The sequence below is a fragment of the Sminthopsis crassicaudata genome, chromosome 1 (assembly GCF_048593235.1).
Source record: "Sminthopsis crassicaudata isolate SCR6 chromosome 1, ASM4859323v1, whole genome shotgun sequence".
Lineage (NCBI taxonomy): Eukaryota > Metazoa > Chordata > Mammalia > Dasyuromorphia > Dasyuridae > Sminthopsis > Sminthopsis crassicaudata.
The window spans coordinates 188,394,840-188,421,159 of record NC_133617.1 but is presented as its reverse complement, the minus strand read 5'-3'; the positions used below and the strand labels follow the sequence as shown (position 1 = coordinate 188,421,159).

At 35.5% G+C, this 26,320-nt stretch overlaps 1 protein-coding gene across 1 annotated transcript; it reads right to left on the bottom strand.

The window, feature by feature from the left end:
• On the bottom strand, positions 1–23,192 carry MRS2 (magnesium transporter MRS2). The gene is made up of 12 exons (XM_074272740.1): positions 22,835–23,192; positions 20,560–20,630; positions 18,809–18,810; positions 18,460–18,497; positions 17,129–17,241; positions 11,414–11,587; positions 10,644–10,774; positions 8,590–8,706; positions 3,701–3,853; positions 3,338–3,455; positions 1,994–2,107; positions 1–517 (listed from the first exon to the last, which is right to left on the bottom strand). Exons 1-12 carry the CDS (start codon positions 23,055–23,057, stop codon positions 407–409), a joined length of 1,365 nt encoding a protein of 454 aa, XP_074128841.1. The 5' UTR covers positions 23,058–23,192; the 3' UTR covers positions 1–406.
• Positions 23,193–26,320: the final 3,128 nt, after the last annotated feature.

Here is a 26,320-nt window from a genome sequence, read left to right as displayed (position 1 = left end):
AATATTAAATAATTTAATGAACAGTCTACTTCTGTGCCCAAATCAGCTCTTCTTGCTTCATACGTCATGACACTCTTACATTCCATATATCAATGAAAAGCCCACTGCTGACAACAGTTCTTTCAACATGTAGTTAAAACAAGGTTTTGTCCTCTTAAAGCAAGAAGACAAACAAAAAGACTGATTATTTAACTTTGTTCCTTCACTCTGAATTCTGACTTTATGAACTAAAATCTCAGTTTTAAAAGACTGCCATAGCCTATTGACATGCAATGGTCATATTTTAACCATTAGTAATTTTTTTCAAGTCTTCAATTTTATTGAAAGAAAATAAATTAGAATAGTGTCAGAAGCTTCTTATGTCAACTATCAAGAACAAGATATCAGTCACAGCTTGCTGCTGTTCCTATCGGTTTGTTAGGATATTTCTGTTTGACCCAAGGCCATCTGGCTTAAGATTGTTCTTGATCTCAATTCTTCCACTTGCTTGGAGAGGCTTTTTAGGTAAGGAGGGCATCTAAACAAAGGAAGAAACCAATTTTATTTTAAAAGGGAAAGGAGATTACATTAAGTATAAAAAGATCACATAAGTATTTACTCTGGAAAAACACCACAAAATAGTAAATCAATTTCCTTAGAGACAATGCTGGTACAAAATTAAGAAAAAACAGACACATTTTATACATTTGTATGACACAACGATTTTTCCTTCTGCATCTAGATTGTGCTTATGACAAAAGTCATGTATCAGTTGCATTCATGTGTTAAAATGTATTGTATTGGGGGCAGGTAGGTGGCGCAGTGGATAGAGCACCAGCCTAGAATTCAGGAGGACCAGAGTTCAAATCTGATTTCAGACACTTAACACTTCCTAGCTGTGTGACCCTGGGCAAGTCACTTAACCCCAGCCTCATTTAAAAAAAAATGTATTGTATTTTGTATATAGCAAGAATTTAACAGATGCTTACTGATTTCATTTGTGTATATAGCAAGAGTTTAACACAGGAGTTCTCAAACTTTGGCCTTCAGGCCAGATGCTGACCGCTGAGGATGTTTATACGGCCCGCCAGGTTATGGCAAATGGGCTGAGGGACAGAGAACTGGCCCCCTATTTAAAAAGTTTGAGGACCACTGGTTTAATAGATGTATACTGATGTCAGTTGTATTTCTTTTCAATTTCCTAAAAGTTTATTTCTTCATAAATTGCACCACTGAGAAAATGCACTTAAGTATTTCTTTTCTGATAAAACTGAAATTTTAAATAAGCTTATTTTGTTCCTAAATTTACAGATTATTAAAATGTGATCCAAGATGCAATATGCAATTTTAAGACAAATATTTCCACCAAATAATGAAACTATTTTTTTCCTGTCCAGGTCACCTCATAATTTATATATTATTTGAAAAAATTGATTAATTTTCATAATTCTGCATTGATTTAAAAAAATTCAAAGGTTCTATGCTATTCAAATAAACAGTTTTGTATTTGTCAAATTATTATCGCTACAATGGCAAAAGACAATATTCTAGAAATTCCAATGTAACACTGCCAAAATATCTAAAGGACTTATTTTTATAACAAACAGGCCAATAAAACTCCTCAAGGCATTTAAACAAAATCTTCCAGGATCCTATAGAGAAGAGAATGTGTCCAAATTTGGTAAAATAGCAGAAGGAAAAAAAAATTGGCAAATATTATTCAACTGTAGTTCACCAAGTAGATATTGAGTGTCTAGCTACATGAGAAAGACATTATACTGGGAGCTAAAATATTTCAGAGGATCCAGTAATGAGAAAACTTTGCATCTCATTTTAAGGTTTGCAAGGTATTTTACATACATTATCTCTCATGTAATCCTAACAATCATCTAGGTGGTAGCACTACAGAGATTTACTCCAATTTGCAAATGAAGAAATTGAGGCAGAGGCAGCATGATTCAGTGAATTTGCCCAGAAGCGATGCAGCACCTTAAGACTTTTAAAATAAACTTACCACAGGAGGTAAAGGAGCTTCCAGCTGTCGACCAAGGAAGGAAAGCAGGCGCCTCCAGATGAGGCCACTCCCCATAAACATGATTCCTGTAATCAGCCAAAACACTCTGTGGTCCTAAAACAGGATAAATGAGTTGACTTTTAGAAAACTAGAGAGGACAGATGGATCAGCATTCTAGTAACAGTAACAATGCATTGTCCCAAGTCTAAATTGAACAGATTTTCCTAGTTTCATTAACATTACAAGGTATAGGGCAAATAAAACTCTTCTGATGATACCTAGAAACCAAGAAACACACTTTCTGAGCTAGAAGGAAACAGAAGTTCTTTAGAGTTCAAAATCCTGCCTGGCATAGAAACCTTCTAGAGAGAATTCCTGACAGAAAGACACTGTAGCCTCTCCTTAAATACTTCTCATGCATACTTCGTTCTGTGATCTAGGGATCTGTAATAAAATTAGGAATACAGGATTCTATAGTGTAGTAAAAATATGGGAACAAACATTTTTGTGTTCACTATTTGCTGAGAGCTCAATGGAATATTACATTGTATTTCAACAACACAGAACATTCACATGCTATGAATCTCAAATTCTAAATGTGAAAAATGGCTTCTAGAAATTTAGCCATCTTCATCCAAGGAGCTGGTTACACCTGTAGTTGTGTGTCCTACATGAATACTATAGGAAGTAACTATCAGAAGTCAGAATAACAGAGTGATGCACCTGAATAAGAATTCCTTCTACTGCCTGCCAGATGAGTGATTATCAACTTTGGCTTTAATACTTCCTGGAAAGAAGTTCTCACTAACTCCTAAAGGAGTCCTGTGGCATAGCCCACATAGTTGGTTACAAAGATTTTCTTTAAGGCTGAATTTACCTTTATGAAATTTTAATCCATTGCTCTTTCCTTCTGGAGCTAAGCTGAAGCTTATTCACTCTTTCACAAGAATTCCCTTTAAAAACCAGTGTTCTCTCTCTCTTTCTGTTGCACTGACAGGGAAGATAGAATCTATATATGTCCATTTAGAAAATCACTGATGCTACTGTAGTTTGACTATATCCAATGGGGAAATTTTAGAAATTTGTGTGTATAAGGAAACTATATAGTACTGTGTTGTTTACTATTTTTATCACTGACAAGTCACCATCTGATTTCTGAAGGACATAAAGCTAGAGCTAATGTGCTGCCTGATAGATTCAAGATTGAAAATGATACTGACAGGTTAGAAAATTGGGCCAAACAATAAATAATTATAAATATGAAAATTAGAAATAACAAAATTGATTTACAAGTCAACACATTTCAAAATGAGTTCATAATTCTTCAAAATAATAAGCTCTCACCTCTTCAAGGGAGGACTCCAAGTTCATTCCAAAAGCAACTCCCATTAATCCAAAAAGTGAAAGAGAGAAGGTTCCCATGGTCAACTGCAGATTCAACCTCATCATCACATTACGATGGCTAGGGTGGAGAATACCTATTCAGATCAGAAGAACTTATCTGCTAGCTACACTTTACATGAAAATCAAATGTTCTATGTACAAATAGTAATGCATTAAAAAATTTACACTATCAAAGAGACTATATTTTCATATGTCTAGTAATATAGTTCAATTATGATATCTATGTTTTAAAACAATAGCCCAGAACAAAAGAAGCTGTTCAATAAGTAATTTTCCAAAGGCTTTTAGATAAGGTGAGTGTACCTGTCTAGATTGATGAAAATAATACTCTCTGAGTCATCAATCAATACCCTGAGCTCCCGAGCTTTATTGGAGAGATCATCAGCTAATCTGTAATAGTTTTCCAAAAGCAGTTCCATCTCTTCTGCATGATCAATTCCAGTACTGCTTTTCTCACTGCAAATAAAAAAAGTTATTTAGCTAAAGATATAGGGACATATCACTTTTACCTATATATACACATCACATTAGCACAAAACCCACCTGGTATCAAATTTAATACTGAGAGTGTTTAAGGCCAGCCTCTAAAGAGAGGTAAGGAATTTTTTTTCTATGATAGTTTTCTGTGGGTGGTTGGCATGTTACATTAATAAGATCAAGATCTGTTTTTATATATGCCTTTCCAACCTAGACAAGAAGATAAGGGGATCAGTGTATATACACGCATATGTAATTCCATAAAACTTGATTTTGAAAGCAGTAAAATGTCCTAAACAGAAATATGGTCCAAGATCTTAATGTTATCTCTGACTCGTTCTCCTTCTCAATCTACAACATCAGATCAGATGACAAACCTACATATTTTTTTCTCCAGATCTGTCTTACATCTGTCTAAACCTTCCATTCCCAGGTCACTAACCTTAATTCAGGCTTTTGTACCTCAACAGAAATACTGAAGCAGCCTAACTGGTCTACCTGTTTCCAGTGTCTCCCTCTCCAAATTATCTTTCCCAAAGCATAACTCTCATCAAGACACTCCTTCATTAAAAATTAATAAATGGCTCCTTACTAGTGATTAAAGTCCAAATTCTTTAAAAGGATACCTAAAGCTTTCTTTGATCTGATTCCAAGCAATATTTCCAACCTTATCTCCCATTGTTTGCTATTACCTATAAAATTGCAAAATTTGAGAGCTTTGGCCATCTAGTTCAAGTCATACACCAAAAAACCCCCATTATAATATACTCAAGATATGGACCATTAAAGACCCTCAAGGAGGGAGAACTTACTACTTCTTTGGGTAGTCCCAGTCTACTTTTGAACAATTCTAATTATTATAATTATTTTCTTGACTTTAAGCCTAAATTTGCCTCTTTACAAAGTCTAATCCTTTCTCCTGGTTCTGCTCTCTATGGACAAATAGAGCATGTAATCCTCTAATTACATGTCAGCACTTTAATTACTCAAAGATGGCTATTATTTTTCATTTAAAAAATAATCTCTATCAACAGATTCACATATGACATGGACTTAAAGACTATTCACCATCCTGGCTATACTACTCTGGACATCCTCTAGCATATCAAAGTCTTTCACCAACTGGAGCCAACACATAAATAACTATGTACATTTTATATAAATATATATGTAAAGTGCATCAGAGTTAACCCCAAAGAAAAGGTGCTAGGAGAATGTGGGGAAGCAAGTGGGAAAAGCTTCCTGAAGAAATTAGGATTCAAGCTGTGTTTTGAATGAAGCCAGAGATTCTAAAGGCAAGACAAGATAGCAGTGCATTCCATGGTAGGGGAAGGGCTTAGGAGTTGGGGATAGAGAAAAGACAACAGCAAAGGCACAGAATTGTAAGACTATATCAGGTGTGAGGAACAAGAAGTAAAACTGTGTAGCTAGACTGTGTGGAGGGAAATAAAATGTAAGTCGACAAAGGCAGAAAAGGTCAGGTTGTGAAGTGCTTTAAATACTCTTAAATGCCAAAAGAGGATTTTATATTTAACTTTGGAGGTAAAAGAGTAATACTACAGTTTAATGAGCATAGGAGTGCACATGGTCAGACTTTTGCTTTAGGAAAATAACTTTGGAAACTGAACGGAAGATAGACCAAAGTGAGAAAAGATTTGAGGCAGGGGAACCACTTAAAAACTACTGAAAGAATGTATCACTATCCTCAAGGGTCTAAGTGATGAAGTGGATAAAGTGCCAGGCCTGGAATCAGAAAAACTCAACTCCCGGAGTTCAAATCACACACTAACTGTGTAATCCTGGGCAAGTCACTTAATCCTGCTTGCCTCAGAAGTAAAAGGCAAACTTTCAGTATCCTTACCAAGAAAACTCAAACTGGGATTGTCACAAAGAGTCAGACATGATTGAAATGTTTGTACAAAATCACTATCCTCTTTTCTAGCTGTTCACCAGCCATTTATTTTTTTAATTGAAGTTTTTTATTTTCAAAACATATGCAAGGATAATTTTTTCAATAATGACCCTTGGAAAACCTTATGTTCCAATTCCACCCCCTTCCCTTAACCCCCTCCTCCAGATGGCATGTAATTCAATATATGTGAAGGTAAAAATATGTTAAATCCAAAATAGGCATACATATTTATACAATTATCTTGCTGCACAAGAAAAATCAGATCAAAAAGTAAAAAAAAAAAAAAAAAAAAATGAGAAAAAAATTCAAGCAAACCACCACAAAAAGAGTGAAATGCTATGTTGTAATCCACCCTCAGGTCCCACAGTCCTCTCCCTGGGTGTAGATAACTCTCATTATCACAAGATCATTAGAACTGGCCAGAATCTTTCCATTGTTGAAAAGAGCCACATCCATCAGAACTGATCAACCTATAATCTTGTTGTTGCCGTATAATGATCTCCTGGTTCTGCTCACTTCATTTAGCATCAGTTCATGTAAATCTCTCCAGACCTCTCTGAAATCATCCTACTGATTGTTTCTTATTGAACAATAATATTCCATAACATTCATATACCATAACTTATTCAGTCATTCTCCAATTGATGGGTGTACATTCAGTTTCCAGTACAAAAAGGGCTGCCACAAACATTTCTGCACATGTGGTCCCTTTCCCTCCTTTAAGATCTCTTTGGGATATAAGCCTAGTAGAAACACTGTCATCAGCCATTTTTTAAATGATCTTTTTTATGTTTTCTCTAGGAATCAAAATCATGGCCTATAATGTAGTCAATCATTCTACTCCCCTTCCCAAAGCCCACTGTTTTTTATCTTTGGGCTTGTTTCCAAGTTTCTTCCATTTGAAATACTACCTTTCCCCCATATTTATGTCATCTTCCAAAAACCAATTCAAAAGCCAGCCTTTTCTATCTAGACTTCAGCTAGTTATTCTCTTTCACACCTATGAAGCCTTTGTCTTTATATCACTACCTATCAGAAACTACTATTTTTTTTCATGACCTGATGTGATTTCTTTAGTTCTTATGAGAAATTTCCTTTACCAATGATGGTAGCTTTCTTTTCTATAATTTAGTTTTTAAAGAGCTGCCTGCAAAACTGAAATATCAAGGGATGTATCCAGAGTCAGAGAATCACTTGATATCAGAGGTGGGAACTGAATCTAAGTTTTATAGGATCCTAGCATGTCCCAAATTTCTTTTTAAAATTTTATTTTATTATAACTTTTTATTTATAAGATATATGCATGGGTAATTTTTCAGCATTGACAACTGCAAAATCTTTTGTTCCAATATTTCCCCTCCTTCACTGCAAATAAAAAAAGTTATTTAGCAGATGGTAGGTTGACCAATACATGTTAAATATGTTAAAGTATAAGTTAATACAATATATGTATACATGTTCACACAGTTATTTTGCTGTACAAAAAGAATTTGACTTTGAAATAGTGTACAATTTAACCTGTGAAGGAAATAAAAAATACAGGCAGACAAAAATATAGAGGGATTGGGAATTCTATGTAGTGGTTCATAGTCATCTCCCAGAGTTCTTTCGCTGGGTGTAGCTGGTTCAGTTCATTACTGCTCTATTGGAACTGATTTGGTTCATCTCATTATTGAAAAGAGCCACGCCCATCAGAATTGATCATATAGTATTGTTGTTGAAGTATATAATGATCTCCTGATCTTGCTCATTTCACTCAGCATCAGTTCATGAAAGTCTCTCCAGGCCCTATGTCCCAAATTTCTTAGAGGAAAGAGACTTTATTGGTTTTTTCCCCTTGTGTCCCTAGAGACACAAAATGTCCTGAAAAGGCTGTGCAACTGATCTGATCCCCACCTCAAACCTCTCCCCACTCTAATTATCTTCCATATAGATATAAAAATGATTTTCCTTAAACAGAGAGAAACCTGCCCAGGCTAATCCCTTATTCAACAAATTTTAGTGACTCTCTAGTGTTTCTAAGACAAAATATAAACTATTCTGTTTGACTACCAACAACCTTTCCTTTACCTATCTTGCCAACCTCACTGTCCATTATTCTTCATCCTACAAGGCAGGTAAATTGCCCTTTTCTCAATTCTTCTCACATGACACTCACCAGTCTGTCTCTGTGCTTCTGCTCAACCCCTCCTCAACCCACCTTTGTTTCACAAACTTCCCCTCTCTTCAAGACATAGTTCAAGTACTGCCACCATTTGTAAGAAACATTTCCTAATCTTCCTGTTACTGCTTTGTCCTATGAAATTATTTTATTTAACTACTATGTATTTATTAGTATCTATTATTTTTATATTTATGTCATATACACTTATATAATTAGTTGCTGACTTTCCCTTTGAATGTAAGCTTCTTACAAGTAGACCGTTTCATTCTTTGTATCCTTATGTCTAACACATAGTAGGGACTATAAAGTACTTGTAGATTGATTGTACATACAGGAAATTAAATATTTACCTGAATATAATTTTCATAAATATGTAATATAATTACAGAAAAGCAAATGCATTAGTTGTTACTCTGTTTTTAAAAAAAAGGGGGGGGCAGCTAGGCAGCACAGTGGATAAAGCACCAGCCTTGACTTCAGGAGGACCTGAGTTCAAATCTGGTCTCAAACACTTAATACTTCCTAGCTGTGTGACCCTGGGCAAGTCACTGAACCCCAGCCTTGGGGGGGGGGGGAAGCAAAATATAGATCCTAGGATATAATCTGTAAGAAAATGGGTCTGGACTACAGTAGACTTACAAGACTTCAGGATCACTCCATTTGGTTAGACAGAGTTCTTCCATCAATTCTTCTTCATCTAGTATTTCCAAAATGGATTCTTTGAAAACTTTAATATCCGTTTCTAATTCTGATAAGCTATAGGAATAAGAAAAAACATTAGGAGCATAATTCATTTAAAGATGTTTCATTATGGGACAATACATTTGATCTCTTACAATTCACCAGTATTATATAGTAATGATTTTAAAAACCTTTCCTAATTTCACATTCTCCCTATTTGTGACTTCATTCTAATAAGAATGACATCCTATGGAGTAGTTTTTATGAACATTAAAATTTCAGCACTCTAGTACTGGAGAGTGACATGCAAAAGTTGAATATCTAAATAATATTTCATGCATAAATTAGAGGTCAAGTGTCTTTGATATCCTGGTATGTATTAATAGAAGAAAAAGTGAGTACAATAACGTTGTAAAGGAAAAAATGAGAAACAGAGAAAATCAATCATAGAGCAGTATTTCTCTTTCTACTGACAAACATTCTTTCTTATTCTTTAATATTTTCTGGACCACAAAGGATGTGCTGATACCACATAGATGTCAACTTGGAGGGAAATTTCTACCAGAATGTTCCAAAGAATGTCTCTGATCTAATTAGCATTTTTATCCTGACTAGGAAGAAGGCTGAGATGATATCCTTAGAAGATTTGTCATGTCATTGAAAGATGTGTAGCAAACATCTTAGATACAAAAAAACAACAGGCTGAATCTATTTAAATGAAATTTAAGAGATATATAAATAACTAACTAGAGATTAGAAAAATCTATTTCAAAAGTAAAAGCTGGAAGGATTGTTTAAAAACAGTACATATGAAAAAAGATCTAATGGAGAAAGGGAATTAGAACTTCGCAGGAGAGTTTGGGAAAGGAAACACAGAAATCGACTGAAGAAAACAACTCCTTAAAAAATACATTTGGTGAAACAGGGAAAAAAAATACACTGAAGTAAACCACTTCTTAAAAAAACAGATTTGGAAAAATAGAAAAAGAAACCAACCCCTTAAAAAATAGAACTGGTAAAATGGAAAAAAAAATCTAATGTGCAAAACATCTCCTTTAAAAGCAAAATTGGCCAAATGCAAATGGAGGTAAAAAAGCTAAATGGAAGAAAATAATTCACTAAAAATTAGAATTGGACAAATGAAAAGTGACTCAATGAGACAGCAAGAATTGTCAAACAACCCCCCCTCCCACTGCCATGAAAAAAATAGAAGAAAATGTTAAATATCTCATTGGAAAAATAACTGACCTGGAAAATAGAACCAGGAAAGACAATCTAAAATTACTGGACTACCTGAAAATCACAATAAAAAAAAGAGCGTAGAAAACATCTTTCAAGAAATCATCAAGGAAAACTACCCTAATATCCTAGAGCCAAAGGATAAAATAGCCATAGAAAAATTTACTGATCACCCCCTAAGAGAGACTCCAAAATGAAAACTCTAAGGAATATTGTAGCTAATTTCTAGAACTATCAGATAAAGGATCTATTCTCACTTTACTTACCTGTCTATTGATGGAAAGAGGCTTTGCTTGTTCCTACAAAAGCTATAACATTTTAACACTAGTATTCTTTCTAGGACATTATGTGGAATGTCATTATCTCAGAATAATCAGGCCACAGAATATTTCCAAAAGTAATGTGCACCCAAGATATAAAGGACAACAGCAAAAGCATGTACAACAAAAAAGAGAATGATGCTGGAGGTGCAGTAAATCAGACACTCTGGATGATGTGCAGGACCACGAAATGGTAAGAGAATGTTTAGGCTTTTAGGCATACAGAGGACATCCATTTAGAGACCATTCACATAACTATATAGATGAGTCACACATATCAAAAAGGCATGGGGGAGTTGCAGGACACACAAATGGAGGGAGAATACACAGAGACAAGAGATCAAAAACCACCAAAATAAAGTATTTTCAACAAATATTTCAGTAATTATACTTAATTTTCACCTGGAATTATGATAAGAAAGTCTACTTTAACAAGACTTATTGACTATTTACCTCTTGCCATTTTGTAGTAAAATGTGTAGTTTGCTTCTGTCCACTGATGAATGTTTGGGATCCACTAAAGCTTCCAAAGTCTCAAGGATGAGTGGCTGCAAAAGGCTAAGTTTCCCCTGAAGGGTGTTGATCTAGATAATAACATGACCTTTCATAAGAATTAAAACAATTCTTTTAGAATATTCTGAATCAGTGAATCCTCTTTTAACTACAAAAATCTATAATATCCAGAAATGTATGGTAATGACTAGAATACTTCCAGGACTGGCAAACTATACAAAATCATTCTAAACCACGATCACCCAGGCTGAAATGTTCATTCTCCAGTGTTCTTCACAATGGCCTAGATTTAGCTGAGAGATTACTACCATTCCAGATAAGACTCTCTTCTTAAAAATACCCACTTAACAAAAAAGGGAAATTCATTAGTTAAAATCCTATTAGTTATGGTACTTGAAATAACCCATGGTTAAAACATTTCTAATTTCATTCAGCAATGAAAACAAAGGACAGTAGGTACCTTTCCTATTCATTCCCAAATAGTTATTGCTGAAAACTGCCACTGAATATATTTATTGACTCTCTCATTCCTTTAAATACTCAGTTCCTATTCGGAAAGACATAGAAAGAGGAAACACTGAAGTTTCTTTGTTTTTGTTTTTTTAATATACATCAACACAATAATCTAAAATTACAGCATAACTGACACTAATTTACATTTATCTCTAATAGTATTTCATTGCAAGTAGATAAATGAAAACCAGGCTTACCCAATATTGCAAAAGAGCTTCTATGGCCCTAAACTCAAAGGGCAAGGAGTAAGTGACAAGCTGGCCCTCTCCAGCCAGTTGTAAAGGAAGTTCCCGAAAGAGCCAATGTTCCCAATTTAAATTACGATAGTCTAATATCAGAAGATACTCTGGAGCAATCACAGCTTTCAAATACTGTAAAATAATATAAAAATTGTTAAATGACAGGAAACAACATAAACCAAGCTTAGTTTTTAACACTTTATGAGATTTGAATTCAACATAAATGAAACACTATGTCACTTTGTGTAATATGATTACTAAAACTCTTAAACTTTTCTCTGATAGAGTAAATCTTAATTCAAATATTTTTGAATTTTTTTCTCTCCCTCATTTTTAATCTAGCACCTGGATTATTTTCATGACTGATAGGCTTATTCAAGACTTGCAGGACAATCCCAAACAGAGTAGAGATAAAAAATTCACAACAGTTTCTCTATACTCTTTTATCTTAAAATGCACACACACACACACACACACACACACACACACACACACACACACACACACACACACACACACACACACACACACATGTATTATAGTTTTTATTTACCAGATATATGCATGGGTAATTTTACAACATTGACAACTGCTAAACCTTTTGTTCTAATTTTTCCCTTCCTTCCCCTCTCCCTCCAGATGGCAGGTTGACCAATACATGTTAAATATGTTAAAGTATAAATTAAATACAATATATGTATACATGTCCATACAGTTGTTTTGCTGTACAAAAAGAATCAGATTTTGAAATAGTGTACAATTAGCCTGTGAAGGAAATCAAAAATGCAGGCGGATAAAAATAGAGGGATTGGAAATTCTATGTAGTGGTTCATAGTCATCTCCCAGAGTTCTTTTGCTAGGTGTAGCTGGTTCAGTTCATTACTGCTCTATTGGAACTGATTTGGTTCATCTCATTGTTGAAAATGGCCACATCCATCAGAATTGATCATCATATAGTATTTTGTTGAAGTATACAACGATCTCCTGGTCCTGCTCATTTCACTCAGCATCAGTTCATGTAAGTCTCTCCAGGCCTTTCTGAAATCATCTCGTTGGTCATTTCTTACAGAACAATAATATTCCATAATATTCACATACCACAATTTATTCAGCCATTCTCCAACTGATGGGCTTCCACGTAGTTTCCAATTTCTGGCCACTACAAAAAGGGCTGCCACAAACATTCTTGCACATACAGCTCCCTCTCCCTTTTTTAATATCTCTTTAGGATATAAGCCCAGTGGTAACACTGCTGGGTCAAAGGGTATACACAGTTTGATAACTTTTTGAGCATAGTTCCAAATTGCTCTCCAGAATGGCTGGATGTATTCACAATTCCACCAACAATGTATCAGTGTCCCTGTTTTCCCACATCCCCTCCAACATTCTGCATCATCTTTCCCTGTCATTCTAGCCAATCTGACAGGTGTGTAGTGGTATCTCAGAGTTGTCTTAATTTGCATTTCTCTGATTAATAATGACTTGGAGCATCTTTTCATATGGCTAGAAATAGTTTCAATTTCTTCATCTGAGAATTGTCTGTTCATATCCTTTGACCATTTATCAATTGGAGAATGGTTTGATTTCTTATAAATTAGAGTCAATTCTCTATATATTTTGGAAATGAGACCTTTATCAGAACCTCTGACTGTAAAAATGTTTTCCCAGTTTATTGTTTCCCTTCTAATCTTGTTTGCATTAGTTTCGTTTGTACAAAAATTTTTCAATTTGATATAATCAAATTTTTCTACTTTGTTATCAATAATGATCTCTAGTTCTTCTTTGGACATAAATTCATTCCTCTTCCACAGATCTGAGAGGTAAACTACCCTATTTTCCTCTAATTTATTTATAATCTCATTCTTTATGCCTAGGTTATAAACCCATTTTGACCTGACCTTGGTATATGGTATTAAGTGTGGATTAATGCCTAGTTTCTGCCATATTAATTTCCAATTTTCTCAGCAATTTTTGTCAAACATTGAGTTCTTATCCCAAAAGCTGGGGTCCTTGGGTTTGTCAAACACTAGGTTATTAAAGTTATTGATTATTTTGTCCTTTGGACCTAACCTATTCCGCTGATCAACTTGTCTATTTCTTACCCAATACCAAATAGTTTTGGTAACCATTGCTTTATAATATAATTTTAGATCTGGTACAGGTAGGCCACCTTCATTTGATTTTTTTTTCATTAATTCCCTTGAAATTTTTGACCTTTTGTTTTTCCATATGAACTTTGTAGTAATTTTTTCTAGGTCATTAAAATAGTTTTTTGGGAGTCTGATTGGTATAGCACTAAATAAATAGATTAGTTTAGGTAGTATTGTCATCTTTATTATATTTGCTCGCCCTACCCAAGAGCACTTAATATTTTTCCAATTGGTTAGATCAGACTTAATTTGTGTGGAAAGTGTTTTGTAGTTTTGCTCATATAGTTTCTGATTTTCCCTTAACAGATAGATTCCTAAATATTTTATACTATCGGTAGTTACTTTAAATGGAATTTCTCTTTGTAACTCTAAGTGTTGGATTTTGTTAGTGACATATAAGAATGCTGATGATTTATGTGGGTTTATTTTGTATCCTGCAACTTTGCTAAAGGTGTGGATTATTTCTAGTAGCTTTTTAGTAGAATCTCTGGGGTTCTCTAAGTATACTATCATATCATCAGCAAAGAGTAATAATTTGGTTTCCTCATTACCTACTCTAATTCCTTTAATCTCTTTCTCCACTCTTATTGCCAAAGCTAGCATTTCTAATACAATATTGAATAGTAATGGTGATAGTGGGCAACCTTGTTTCACTCCTGATCTTAATGGGAATGGTTGCAGTTTATTCACTGAAATATTTTACTTAAATTCTAAAACTTTCATTTTAGGGAACTTACAAATAATTAGCCCTACATTCACTAAAACTGAAGTTTTTCAGAAAGCTTTTAGTTTTCCACAAATTGCTATTGTCAAACAGTAAATCAAAACAAAATAAAAAATCACTCAAACCATTAAAAAACAAACAAACAAAACAAACAAACAAACAACAAAAAAAAACAAGCAGGTTTGTAATTTCAAAAATCCTAAATGTAGACTAGGTCCTCAGTCAGGCTGAGAATCTCCAGGTGGAGATGGATAGTCAGTTCTGAATTTTCAGTGACCTATGGCACAATCAGACTGAACTGCAATATAATTATGAAAAGGTAAATTCTAATTAAGGTATTATGTGAATGCATACGAACAGAAGTATGGTAGTCAGATCAATGTGTAAGGTTCACTTCCTATGAGATAAATGAATAAGGAATAATAAAGCATCATTATCTAGTGCCAGGCAATTCAGGCAATTATAGGTGGTACCAAAAGGTAGCAGGATAAGCAAGTGTCTATCAATTACAGTAGGTGGGAGAATCCTTGGCTCCAGGACCATGAATATCCATACAAGAGCAAGGGAAGAATGGAGGAAAGAATGACTCCCTCTCAGTCCACATATCTATAGTGTCTCTATTGGGTCTGTATCCCAAAGAAAAAATAAAAAAGGGAAAAGGACCACATATGCAAAAATGTTTGCAGCAGTCATTTTTGTAGTAGCAAGGAACTGAAAACTGAGTGGATGCTCATCAATTAGGGAATGGCTGAATAAGTTATGGCATATGAATATAATGGAATATTATTGTTGTATAAGAAACAATCAGCAGGGTGATTTCAGAAAGGCCTGGACTTATTGAAGTCATAACTTCAAATTATGACTAAATGAAGTGAGTAGAGCCAAGAGAACACAGCAACCACAAGATTATGTGATGATCAATTGTGATGGACTTCCCTCTTTTCAAGAATTGGGTGAATTAAGATAATTCCAATAGACTTGGGATGGAAAATGACATTTGCATCCAGAGAGAAACCTATGGAGACTGAATATAGATTGAAGCCTAGTATTTTCATCTTTTGTTGTTGTTTGTTTGCCTGTGTTTTTCCTTTCTTGTGTATTTTTCCCCCTTTGGATCTGATTTTTCTTGCACAATATGATAAATATGGAAATATGTCTAAAAGAATTGCACATATTTAACCTATATCATAGCTGGATTAAAGAGTATGCACAGTTTGATAGCCCTCTGGGCATAGTTCCAAATTGCTCTCCTGAATGGTTGGATGATTCCACAATTCCACTAACAAATGAGTTAGTAACCCAGCTTTCTCACATTCTGTACAATATTTATCATTATTTTTTCCTGTCATCTTAAACCAATTAGAAAGGTGTGAAGCGGTACCTCAGAGTTGTTTTTACCTATATCAGATTGCTTGCTATCTTGGGGAAGGGGAAAGTAAAGGACAGAGGGAAAAAAATTTGGAAAACAGTGTTTCACAAAAACGAATGATGAAAACTATATATATATTTTGAAAAATAAAATACTATTATGAAACAAAAAGAAAAGAAAAGAACATTAACCCACTGGAAATAAAGAATCAAAAACTTAAAGAAGAAATCTTTCCTTGAAAACAAGAATTGAGCAAGAGGAAGTTAATGATGTTTTAAGACACCAAGAAATCATAAAACAAAATCATAGGAATAAAAAAAAAAGTGAAACATCTCAACAGAAAAAACATCTGTCTGTCTGTCTGTCTATCTCTATCTATCTATCTGTCTGTCTGTCTGAATATCTATTTAAAATTCAGAAAGAAGAAAGCAAAGGGATCAATTGCGGGGAGAAGATAAGAGGAACACTTACAGAAGTAGGCAAATTAAGGAATAGGAGGGCATAGTAGCAGGCAGAAATAAAGCAGAGTGAGGAGGGAGAGAGTAAATAAGATGAAAGGTTCAGTGAGGAAAAACAGAAAGGGGGGAAATATACAACAAATAATGGTAGCTTAGAATGTGAATATACAAATTTACTTACAAAATGGAAATGGATAGATTAAAAATCTGATTCAACAATATGTTGCTTTCAAGAAGCATTATAAAAATGAGATACGTACAAAGATAAAAAAGATAAAACAAAGACAAAAATCTCTTTGAGAGATGTTATTGGGTTGGAATATTGCAATGGTGTAGGAAATGATGAGCTGTTTGATTTAGATAATCATGGACAGACTTGGACTTATAAAGGAAGATGCTATTTACCTTCAAAGAAACATGATAGGAGGAAATAAGCATATTTGTATGTGAGCATATATGTATATATATATATATGTGTATGTTTATAAATAATTTATGTATATGTACATACAAATGAAACTTAATTATAGCCTTTATTTAGAAAGTGAGAGAGGGAAAAAATAAAGTAAAAAGTACACAGCGTTGAACAAATGAAAACCAACAAGGAAGCAAAGAAAAGCTGGGCTGTTTGAAAACAATCACCTCTGATGCACAATTTGAAAGGACCAAGGAAATAATAATGAGAGGAAAGAAGTATTTTTTGTCATGAATTTAGAGAAGAGAAGTATTTGCAGTGGCAATGAGTATGTATCACTCTTTTCTAAAGCCAGCAGGCAAACAATGCAACTCTCAATTGAGTGATTCTCAATGACTAAGATGACTTAAAACATGGTTAACAATATCTGAAATAAGTATTTTTAAAACAAAATTACTTTTACCTATGAAATATCTATTTGGGCAAAATTCAATTAAGTGTAGAAATCATCAATAAATAATCAAAGGAAGAATATGAATTAAAATAAAACCTCTTACCTCCATTCTCATAATAATCCTATTGTTCCTGGTTGTGATACTCATTAAGTGTTGAAATCGTAAATCTCGGGCTTGAAGACCTAATTCCTGGTATAATTCTGTTTTCTTTCTTTCTAAAAACAAAAACAAAAACAAAACCCTAAAACATAAGATATTAAATAAAATACAGCTTAATTTTCATGTCATAAGATATTTCAAAAATATTCCTTGAAGTTATTTAAAATGTGATTTCATTAAAGAAAACAAAAGTTATGGTGACTCTTTTGGCATTCCAAAGCTCCTAGAAATAGTTTCTCTTTTAAAAAAAAAAAGTATTACTTTTTCATGAATAATTGAAAGGCTTCACATTTAGGTCAATCCACTTCCTCTGTGGAAAGGATGTTATTCATAATTCAAAATCAACATGCTATATCATTAATATAAGAATATAGCAGAAAGGGATAGCTAGATGACTCACTGGATAGAGTACCAGTCCTGGAGTCAGGAGGATCTGAGTTCAAATCTGGCTTTAGACACTTAACTTCGTGATTCTGGGCAAGTCATTTAATTCCAATTGCCTCTAAACAACAACAACAAAAAGGAGGAGAAATAGTAGAAAAATAAAAGGGAAAACAAAAGAGATGGTAATGAGGTAGAATTGTAGTCCCTGTCAAGAGATGAAGGACAGCAAGAGGGATGTGAATCTAAAGATGAATCAAGTCCTCAAGAAGCAGACATTTGCCTTATAGAAACGGGGGCAAGGATTATGCTGATACATGTTAATGATTATATGAAAGCAAACAGAAATTGAAGTGGGATCCAGAGGGCTGATGACTAACATTTGGAGAAGAATACTAGGTAAGTTCATGGAGGAATGTTAGGGGAATGACATAGTGTCTGATGAAGATAATTTCTAGTGTTCAGATCATAAAGTAGAATTAGGCCATGTTAGTGCTTTGAGACAATTCCCATAGCTACTTACTGGAACTCTGTGGAATCAAAAAATACATGTGTATTTGTTGATTCTATGCTACTCTGTGATTCTTGCTCTCTTTAGGATGTGATAGGGAGGAAAGAATAAAGAAACCATCATGGGAAAAACTCTTAGTCCAAGCTTATTAATTTACAGACAAGAAAACTGAATCCCAGAGATAATAATTTTGCCAAGATTACAAAGGTATTAAACAGAAGAACAGAATCAACAGGTTCTTTTATTTCAAACCAGTTCTCTCAAATTCAAAGAAAGCATATAAAACACTATACTTAGATACACATCAATGTGGTAGTTTACATTTGATTCACTTACCAAATGAAACTTTGTTTAAGGGAAAAAAACAATCAGTGACACTTACCAAAAGAAGAAACATTTCCTTCCTTGTCAAATTTTTGTCTAAAAAGAAATAACAAAAAAAGTTGTTACTTTTTTTTTTTCTAATTCATCTCATTGAAATATTTCCTGTAAATAGTTCAAATGAAAACAAGTAGCAGAACATTTTTTTTTAAAAGTATGTACTGATGAATATTAGGAGGGAAATTTCTATCACTACCATTTTTTTGGTAAATAGGCCCCAGAAGAAAATATTGTGTAAAAGAAGACACATAATTAAAATAAGGTGATAGTAATGTTTTTCAATCCTTATCCCAAATTAAGATCTGAATAATTATTTTTATTTCCTTTAACCAAATAATGTTTTATTAAACACCTTTCAGGCTCTATGTGCATCATTTCCACATTATATAAACAACTATAGCTTCCCTCATAGGCTCCAGCCCTATATCACCATCTACTGGATATTTCCACGTGTGCACCTCATGGACATCCTAAACTCAAACACATCTGAGATGAAAGTCATAATCTTTCCCCAAGAAAATCATCTCTCTTTTGAACTTTGCTATTTCTCTTAAGGGTGCCACTATATTTCCAGCTACTTGAGTTCATAACCTTAAACATCCTTGACTCCTTACTCTATCAATCCCATATATCCAATCAGTTTGTCATGTCATTTCTATTCCACAAATCTTTCAGATTCATACCTTTCTCTCCATTTCCCTTAGTTACATTTCATGACAGGACCTTAATCCTTCTTAAGTGAACTTTACCAAAAGTCCCTTTATGGGTAGTCTTGATTCAAGTCTCTTCCTTCTCCAAACCAACCTCCCCAAAACTGCCAAAATGATATTTCTAAAGCACAGATATTATCATATCACTTTCTTCCTTAATAACTGCCAGTATCTTTTTTATTTTCTTTAGGATTTTGGGATATAAAGTCTCTTATAACCTAGCTCCAGTTTTACTTCTCTAGCCCATATTATACATTATTTCTCTTCTGTCCAGTCCAGACCAATAAAATAATCCATTTTGCTACTTTTCACATACTGTGTTCCATCTCCTTTCTTCATGCCTTTATACAGACTTTGTCTTTTGTCTGGAATACTGAGCCACTTCACCACTGATTCTTAAAATTCCTAGTATCCTACAGCTCAAATGAAGTATTCTACATGAAATATTTGATGATCAGTCCTACTTAATATTGCCTTCTCCTCTCTCCGTATATATTTTTTAATGCATATTATATATTTTGCACATATTGCCCCTTTCCCCCCAAATGAGTGTAGAGATTGTTTTACTTATTTTTGTTTCTATATACCTAATGCAGTATACCTAATAGTATATAGTATACTTATACTATATTATGGTATATAGTATACCTATATACCTAATACAGTAGCACAAAGTAATGATTGGTAACTGGATGATGATTTCCTATAGGCAGACGTTAAAATCCGAACAAGGGATTAGTGCAATTAGAATTAAGAAGGTCTATTTGTCCTTTTGAAAGGGATTTGTCAGAAATATTGCAAAATTAATACAGAAATCCCAGAATTTTAATCTGGTAGATCTTACTCTAATTTATCACAGAATGTACTAGAATTACTGTGTAAAAAAATTTCATCAGCTCTGTGAAATTATTGCAAGTTGAGCTGGTCCCCAAGCCTTTAAAATATGATTAAACAAAACATTAAAGACAGAAGGATATTAATACAAATCTATCATTTCAATGCCCTCCAAAAGAAAATAAGTTTTAGGGTAGCTAGGTTGCACAGTGGATACAGCACCAGCCTTGCAGTCAGGAGGGCCTAAGTTCAAACAAATCTGACTTCAAACATGTAACACTTCCTAGCTATGTGACCCTGGGCAAATTACTTAGCCCCAATTGCCTCAGAAAAAAAAAAAAAAAAAAAAAAAGTTTTATCTTTGGATTCTACACAGAAAAATAGTAGTCTAAAAATAGAAGGGGACAAACCAATCATTTGCTAACAAAAGATCACTCTTTTTAAAAGGAACATTAAAAGGACACTATTCAATCCTGTTAAAGTTCAATATATTTGGAATTATTTTAAAAAAAAAGTTACCACAACAAAGTTAAGGAAGAAAGTACAATACTCACCACAGTAAATACTGGTGCTACACTAGCTAAGGTAGCTTGGGAAGCATCAGAAGTACTGAGTCGAAGAATTTCACCTGAAGATAAACAGAAAATATCTTCTTGTGAACATTGCTGTTATTTTATTCCAATACACACAAAAGTCTATTTCATAGTTAATTATGTGGAGAGCAGATTATTGGGCCTTTTTTTGTTCCTTTCTTTCTCTTTTACATTTAGACCATTTTCTAACTTGCTAGCAGTTCTATCAAACAGAAGTAATAAAAAGAAATAAGGACAGTAGTATTATTACAGTATCACATAGTAGTAATAAAACACTAGAATCAGGAAGAGTCATCTTAGTTAAAATCTGGCCTTAGTCATTTCCTAGCTATGTGACCCTGGTAAGCCACGTAACCCTATTTGCCTTAGTTTCCTCATCTATAAAATGAACTGGAGAAAGAAATGGCAAACCAGTCCAGTATCTTTATCAAGAAAAAAACAAAAAACAAAAAACAAATTCAGTTGTGAAGAGTTGGACATGGCTGAACCACAAAAGAAGTTATTAAACATTTTTTTTAAATTTAGTACTAATAGGTTTAGGACAAAATCTAACAATTAATGACTAAATGAAATGTGTGGATGATCTATGGATTCTAATTATCCATGTTTGCTTTCTTATTATTATGGTAACTCAATTCATTGAACAAAAATATACTTGATAACACAAAGTCAGCAAGCAATGTATAAGAGTTTCAAATGTGTTTTCTTTTGAAATGCTCTGAAATTCAGGAGAATTTTTCAAGGTCTTTTTTCTGTACTATCAGAATCATATACAATGATGTTGACACATCTGTTCCAGGTACCCTCTCCTTTTTTCAATCAACCAGTAAGAATTTATTAAGTGCTACCTGTCTTGTGTCATTTTATTACAATCACCACCATACAAAGAAGGGGATACAGAGTGAAGATGATATATGGATGAGAAGGGAGTTGACATAATTCTTATCTTGGGCAAGAAGAACTTGTCTGGGGCTATACACTGTGAATCTGCTCAGTATGGGCTGATTAACCAAGAAGTAAAGAGACACGGAATGAAAGCCCTTGTTCTGGAAAAAGAACAGGAAATGCCCACAAACCTAGACGCCAGCTGCCCAAAGGAGATCCTGAGAGAAGAGTAGATCTCTGAGCTGCCCAAGGAAGCAGCGAGCACTTGCTGCATTCACCAACAAGAGGTATGGCAGAAGGGGCGTCCAGTCTTTGCTTGATGACTCTTCTCCGGGCATGACACCCAAAAATACCAGATCAGTATGCCTAACCAGCCCCTAAAGTCCTCTAGCATCGAACTCAGTGTGGGGGACTGAAGATATTCTGATAATCTGGGCAGACTTTAAGAGAAAGTGGGGCACAGAAGGGCCTGCCGATGTTATGGTCCATATGATCACCGAGAATTAGATAGGATTGAACAACTAAGAGAAAGGACAGTGCTCAGTCTTGGAGACATAAACACAAAACCCCTTCCTTTAAGGAGCGTACAGTCTACAAAGATAAAGCAATAAGGGAAACAGAAGAGTATCATGTTCAGACTTGAAGCTTCAAGAACATCAATTTGTTAGCTCTATGAGGAACAGCCTGGAGAGGAACACGAGATGCACATACCCAGGCCCCAGCAGCAGTGAGGTTTCCTTCACTTCATCTGTTATTTTCAATTCAATAAACACTTAATAAGTGCCAATCATATCCCTGATACTGTGCTGAATTATCTCACTAATGAGGGAGATGGACTAGACGCCCCTAGTGGTACTCAAAGCTCATGTCAGTTGTGTCCAGATGGAATCTCTGTAGTGTCCAGGAAAGCGTTAATGTTTCGTGAGTCCTAAATTCAATATGAGGAGCCACACTTTTATACTGTTTCTTCCCAGGAAAGCAACGGGAAGACAACCTGGCACTCTCCGGAGGCACTAGGGGGAAGCGGTGGACGGACACGTTAGCCTTAGGACAAAATGAAGTGTGGGAGCAGACGGGATGGAAGAAAAGGACGGAAAATAAAGTCTTAAACTGGTTATAAAGAGCCCACAACTTAACACTGGGTAGTGAAGCAATTATAAAAACTTGCACGACAATCCAACGAGGATTAGCTGGGAGAGATTGCACAACGCTACCCAGGAGGATCTTGGGGATTCCGAATGACGGGAACCGGGAAGGGTCAAATCGGGTACAGGACAAGATTACCTCTAGGACCTCTCCAGAGCCTAGGCCGCTGAGGAGGCGAGGGGTTGGCGGAGAGGAGGGGGCCGTGTACCTGATACGCTGGGCCGCTGGGGCTCACAGAACTGCCGGAGCCGGGTACTCCAGGGCAACCCAGTTGGGCTGTGTCCGGGGAGCAGCACTCTCGCCAGGGGCCCGAGGGAGGAAGCAGTGGGGAAGGATCCAGGGGGCCGGGCCAGCGCTCGCGCGCCCAGGGCTCGCTGGAGCTGCCCCGCAGCTCGGGGCAGGAGCCGGGCTAGGCTCGGAAGACAATCCATAGCATTGAGGAGCAGAAGGTTCAGCTGCCGGCAGCGAGATCCCAGCCCTCACACCCCGGAGCAGCCATCAAAGCAGCAGCTACAGAGAGTAGAGCCCGAGACTCGCGGGCTGAGCACGCGCAGTAGCACTCCTGCCAGCCCTCCGAAGCGCACACCGCTCACCGCCTCCTCTGGTGCCCGCCCATTTCTCACCGTAGCCAATCAGAAGTGGATTCCGCTCGTCAGTTTGTACTGGGAAGCGGGAAACAGATGCAAGCATCCACGTGCTTGGTGAAGGTGGACTTTCCGAAGGGATTTTGTCATCCAGTCCAGTTGGACTTGGCTGGCAGTTCGTTCTGGGCTGTTTATGCTGTTCAGTGGGACAAGTAGGAATAACCAGACCCAACTTCCCTCGGTTAATTCGATTAAGCCCAGGGCAATGCATGGATTATTATGTTTTGTACTTGAGTACCTGGACCTTAGAGTAATTCTAATGTCACTTTTTATTTTAAATAAAGGAATTACAATAAATGTGTCTTAATTTGCAAACGGGAAAGTGGGGAGAGAGTGGAGAATCAAGGAAGTTTATTGTATTTGCTTTTTTAAAAAATGATCAGCAAATCAAAACAACTCAGAGGTTTCAATTTACACTTAGAATACAGGGAAAGGAGACAAAATGTGGAAATTGAGAGAGGAAGTGGAGAACAAAAATAGTCTCTATACTGCCATTAAAAAAAATTGGTTACCAAATCAAAACAACTGATATCATCATCTCATACCTAGAAAACAGGGAAATAGTGTAATGCCAGAGAAACTGAAGCAAGATTGAGTGAGACTCTCCAGGCAGGGATCATCAATCCGGTTCTGACAGATTGGGGGTAGGACCATAAATTCTTACAAATTGGGAGGACATAGGAGGTGTCCAACTAGAGCCAGGAAGTGTGAAACTTAGAGATACCAATTAGGTATCTGAGATAGGACATCTGGAGTTTTATCTTTTGGAATGCCAAATCTGCACAGCCCTAAATATCTCAGTTCTAATGAGCAGAAAAGGGGGGTTGCAACCAAAGGGATTGAGGCAGAACAATTGAAGGAAACAGAGGCAGAACAATTAGGGAAACTGAGGCAGAACAATTAAAAGGGAACTGTGGCACTGAAGAGGGGACCCCAAAACTCTAAAAATCCTTGAAGGAGAAAATCTTCAACCCTGCCTCAGTGATGGACCACCCCAGGGAATCAGATAAAGTGGTTTACCTTGGTGGGGCTGGTTGAGTCTTGAGCTAGAGCATTCCAACCCTATTCAAATGTAGAGATTCTATTCAATTCAACTCAAGCGGTACTCTGCCCCATCAAAAGCAACCCCCAGCTAGTAGCCAACTTGAGCTGTCCCAGCCCCCACTAAGACCCTCAATATAAAAGAACTAAACTAAAATCCTCTCTTTGCAGAGGTTCCAAACATGCCAGCTATGCCATGCTTGGGATGCCAAGGAGCCTCTGTCCACTGGAATATTCTTTTTCCAATGCCATACTCTCTTTATCCTCACCTATTTCTCTAACCAGACTTTATGCCGCTCTGTCAGGATTCCTAACCTTACTTCCAATTCCCATAATAAACTTTTTTTTATCAATCTAGGTTTTTGAGTCTGTAAATTCTTTTACAGAGAATCTCTGAACTGCCAGAAGGGAGTCCCCAAAACTCCCTATCCTTGTGTCGAATCCTAAGGGATTTCAGGGGAGCCAAACCTCTCCATTTAGTTCCCTAAACCCCAAATTTACCATTTAACTCCCTGACTACCAGAAACCCTAATCTTATTTTGGTTCCCTAAATCTAAACCTTGTCAGAACAACAATAGGTCAAAATATGCTTACTTCACTCTGAATAAGGTCAGAGAAGTAAGGATAAAAAGGAAGATAAATAGGGTTAGTAACTTTGGAGGCATAGTTCCAAATTGCTATCCAAAATGGAAACTACTTCACAATGCCAGCAACAGAGCAGAAATATGACCATTTTCCCCTGCAATCTCTCCAACATTTGTAATTTTTGAATTTTGTCATCTTTGCCAATTTGTATATCACCTACTTTCTCTATATATGTTCTTCTGCCCTTCCCCTTTCACTCATCTCATATAACATTTTTTTTTTTAAAAAAGGGAATAGTTCAGCAAAAACCAAGCCACTAAAAAACAAACAAACAACAAACAAAAAAACAACAACAACAACAAAAAAAACCCTTCATATTTTCTGCAGTGTTACATATCTATAGTACTCCCCTCTGCAAAGAAGTAGGAGTGATTCCTTCTCAAATTTCTTCTTGGGGTCAAACTGAATTTTTACAATTTTAAAAACACTAGGCAAACAGGGCATATAACCGATATGGTTCTACCATTAAATAAGATTACACAACTGAGGAAAAAGCTATAGTAGGGAAAAGTTATACAGAAGGTAATAAGTGATTATGTGCAACAGAGCTATCAACATCTTTCACTTATGGTTTTTCTTCTCCATTAACAGTCACCACCTTAGTTCATCTCCTTATCACTTCTCATTTAGACTAATGCAGCTGTAACTTCTACTTATTCTCCTTATCACCAGTAGTCCAACTATAATCTGTCTTCTACATAGCCACCAAGTTGATTTTCCTATTTTTCTGATCATGTCACTTCCTCTTTGCTTAATAAACTCCAGGGATTTCCTATATTGCTCTTGGAATCAATATAAAATTCTCTTTTTGACATTGAGATACTTTCATAAAAGGGCCCTTTTCAATTTTCTTGGTCATCTTATGCTTTACTCCTTTCCTCAAACTTTGCAATCCAACCATATTGCCCTACTTGTTATTATGCTTATATAGCATTGAATCTCTATTTACCTTTATATTTTCTTTCTTGGTACATTGGATAGGGAGCACTGAATTTGGAATCAGGAAGACTCCTATTTATGAATTCAAATCTAGTCTCAAAAACTTACTAGCTGTATGGGGTAGGGGAGGGCAAGTCACTTAACTTTGTTTGCCTTAAACTTCATACAGTGAGCTAGAGAAGGAAAAGACAAAATACTTTGGTATCTTTGTCAAGAAAACTTTGAATGGCTCTTTCAAATGAAAAATTGGACATAACTGAAATATGTTCAAAAATTAAAAACAAAAATTTCTGGGATGCTTTCCTTCTTTACATCCATTTCTCTAAATCCCAAGTTTCCTTCAAGACTCATGCCACCTTTTGCATAGAGTCTTTTCTGGTCTTCCCTGGCCTATAAGTAGGACCAGGGCCAGGGTCTTTCGAGTT

Bases quoted from the DNA above. Each gene is read 5' to 3' on its own strand.
- MRS2 (XM_074272740.1), bottom strand. From the start codon at position 23,057: ATGGATTGTCTTCCGAGCCTAGCCCGGCTCCTGCCCCGAGCTGCGGGG. The intron at 3,854-8,589 runs GTAAGTCTACTG...TTTTATTTGCAG, and splicing joins TGGAGTGATCCTGAAGTCTT to TGAGAAAAGCAGTACTGGAA. The intron at 3,456-3,700 runs GTACACTCACCT...TCTCCACCCTAG, and splicing joins ATTTTCATCAATCTAGACAG to CCATCGTAATGTGATGATGA.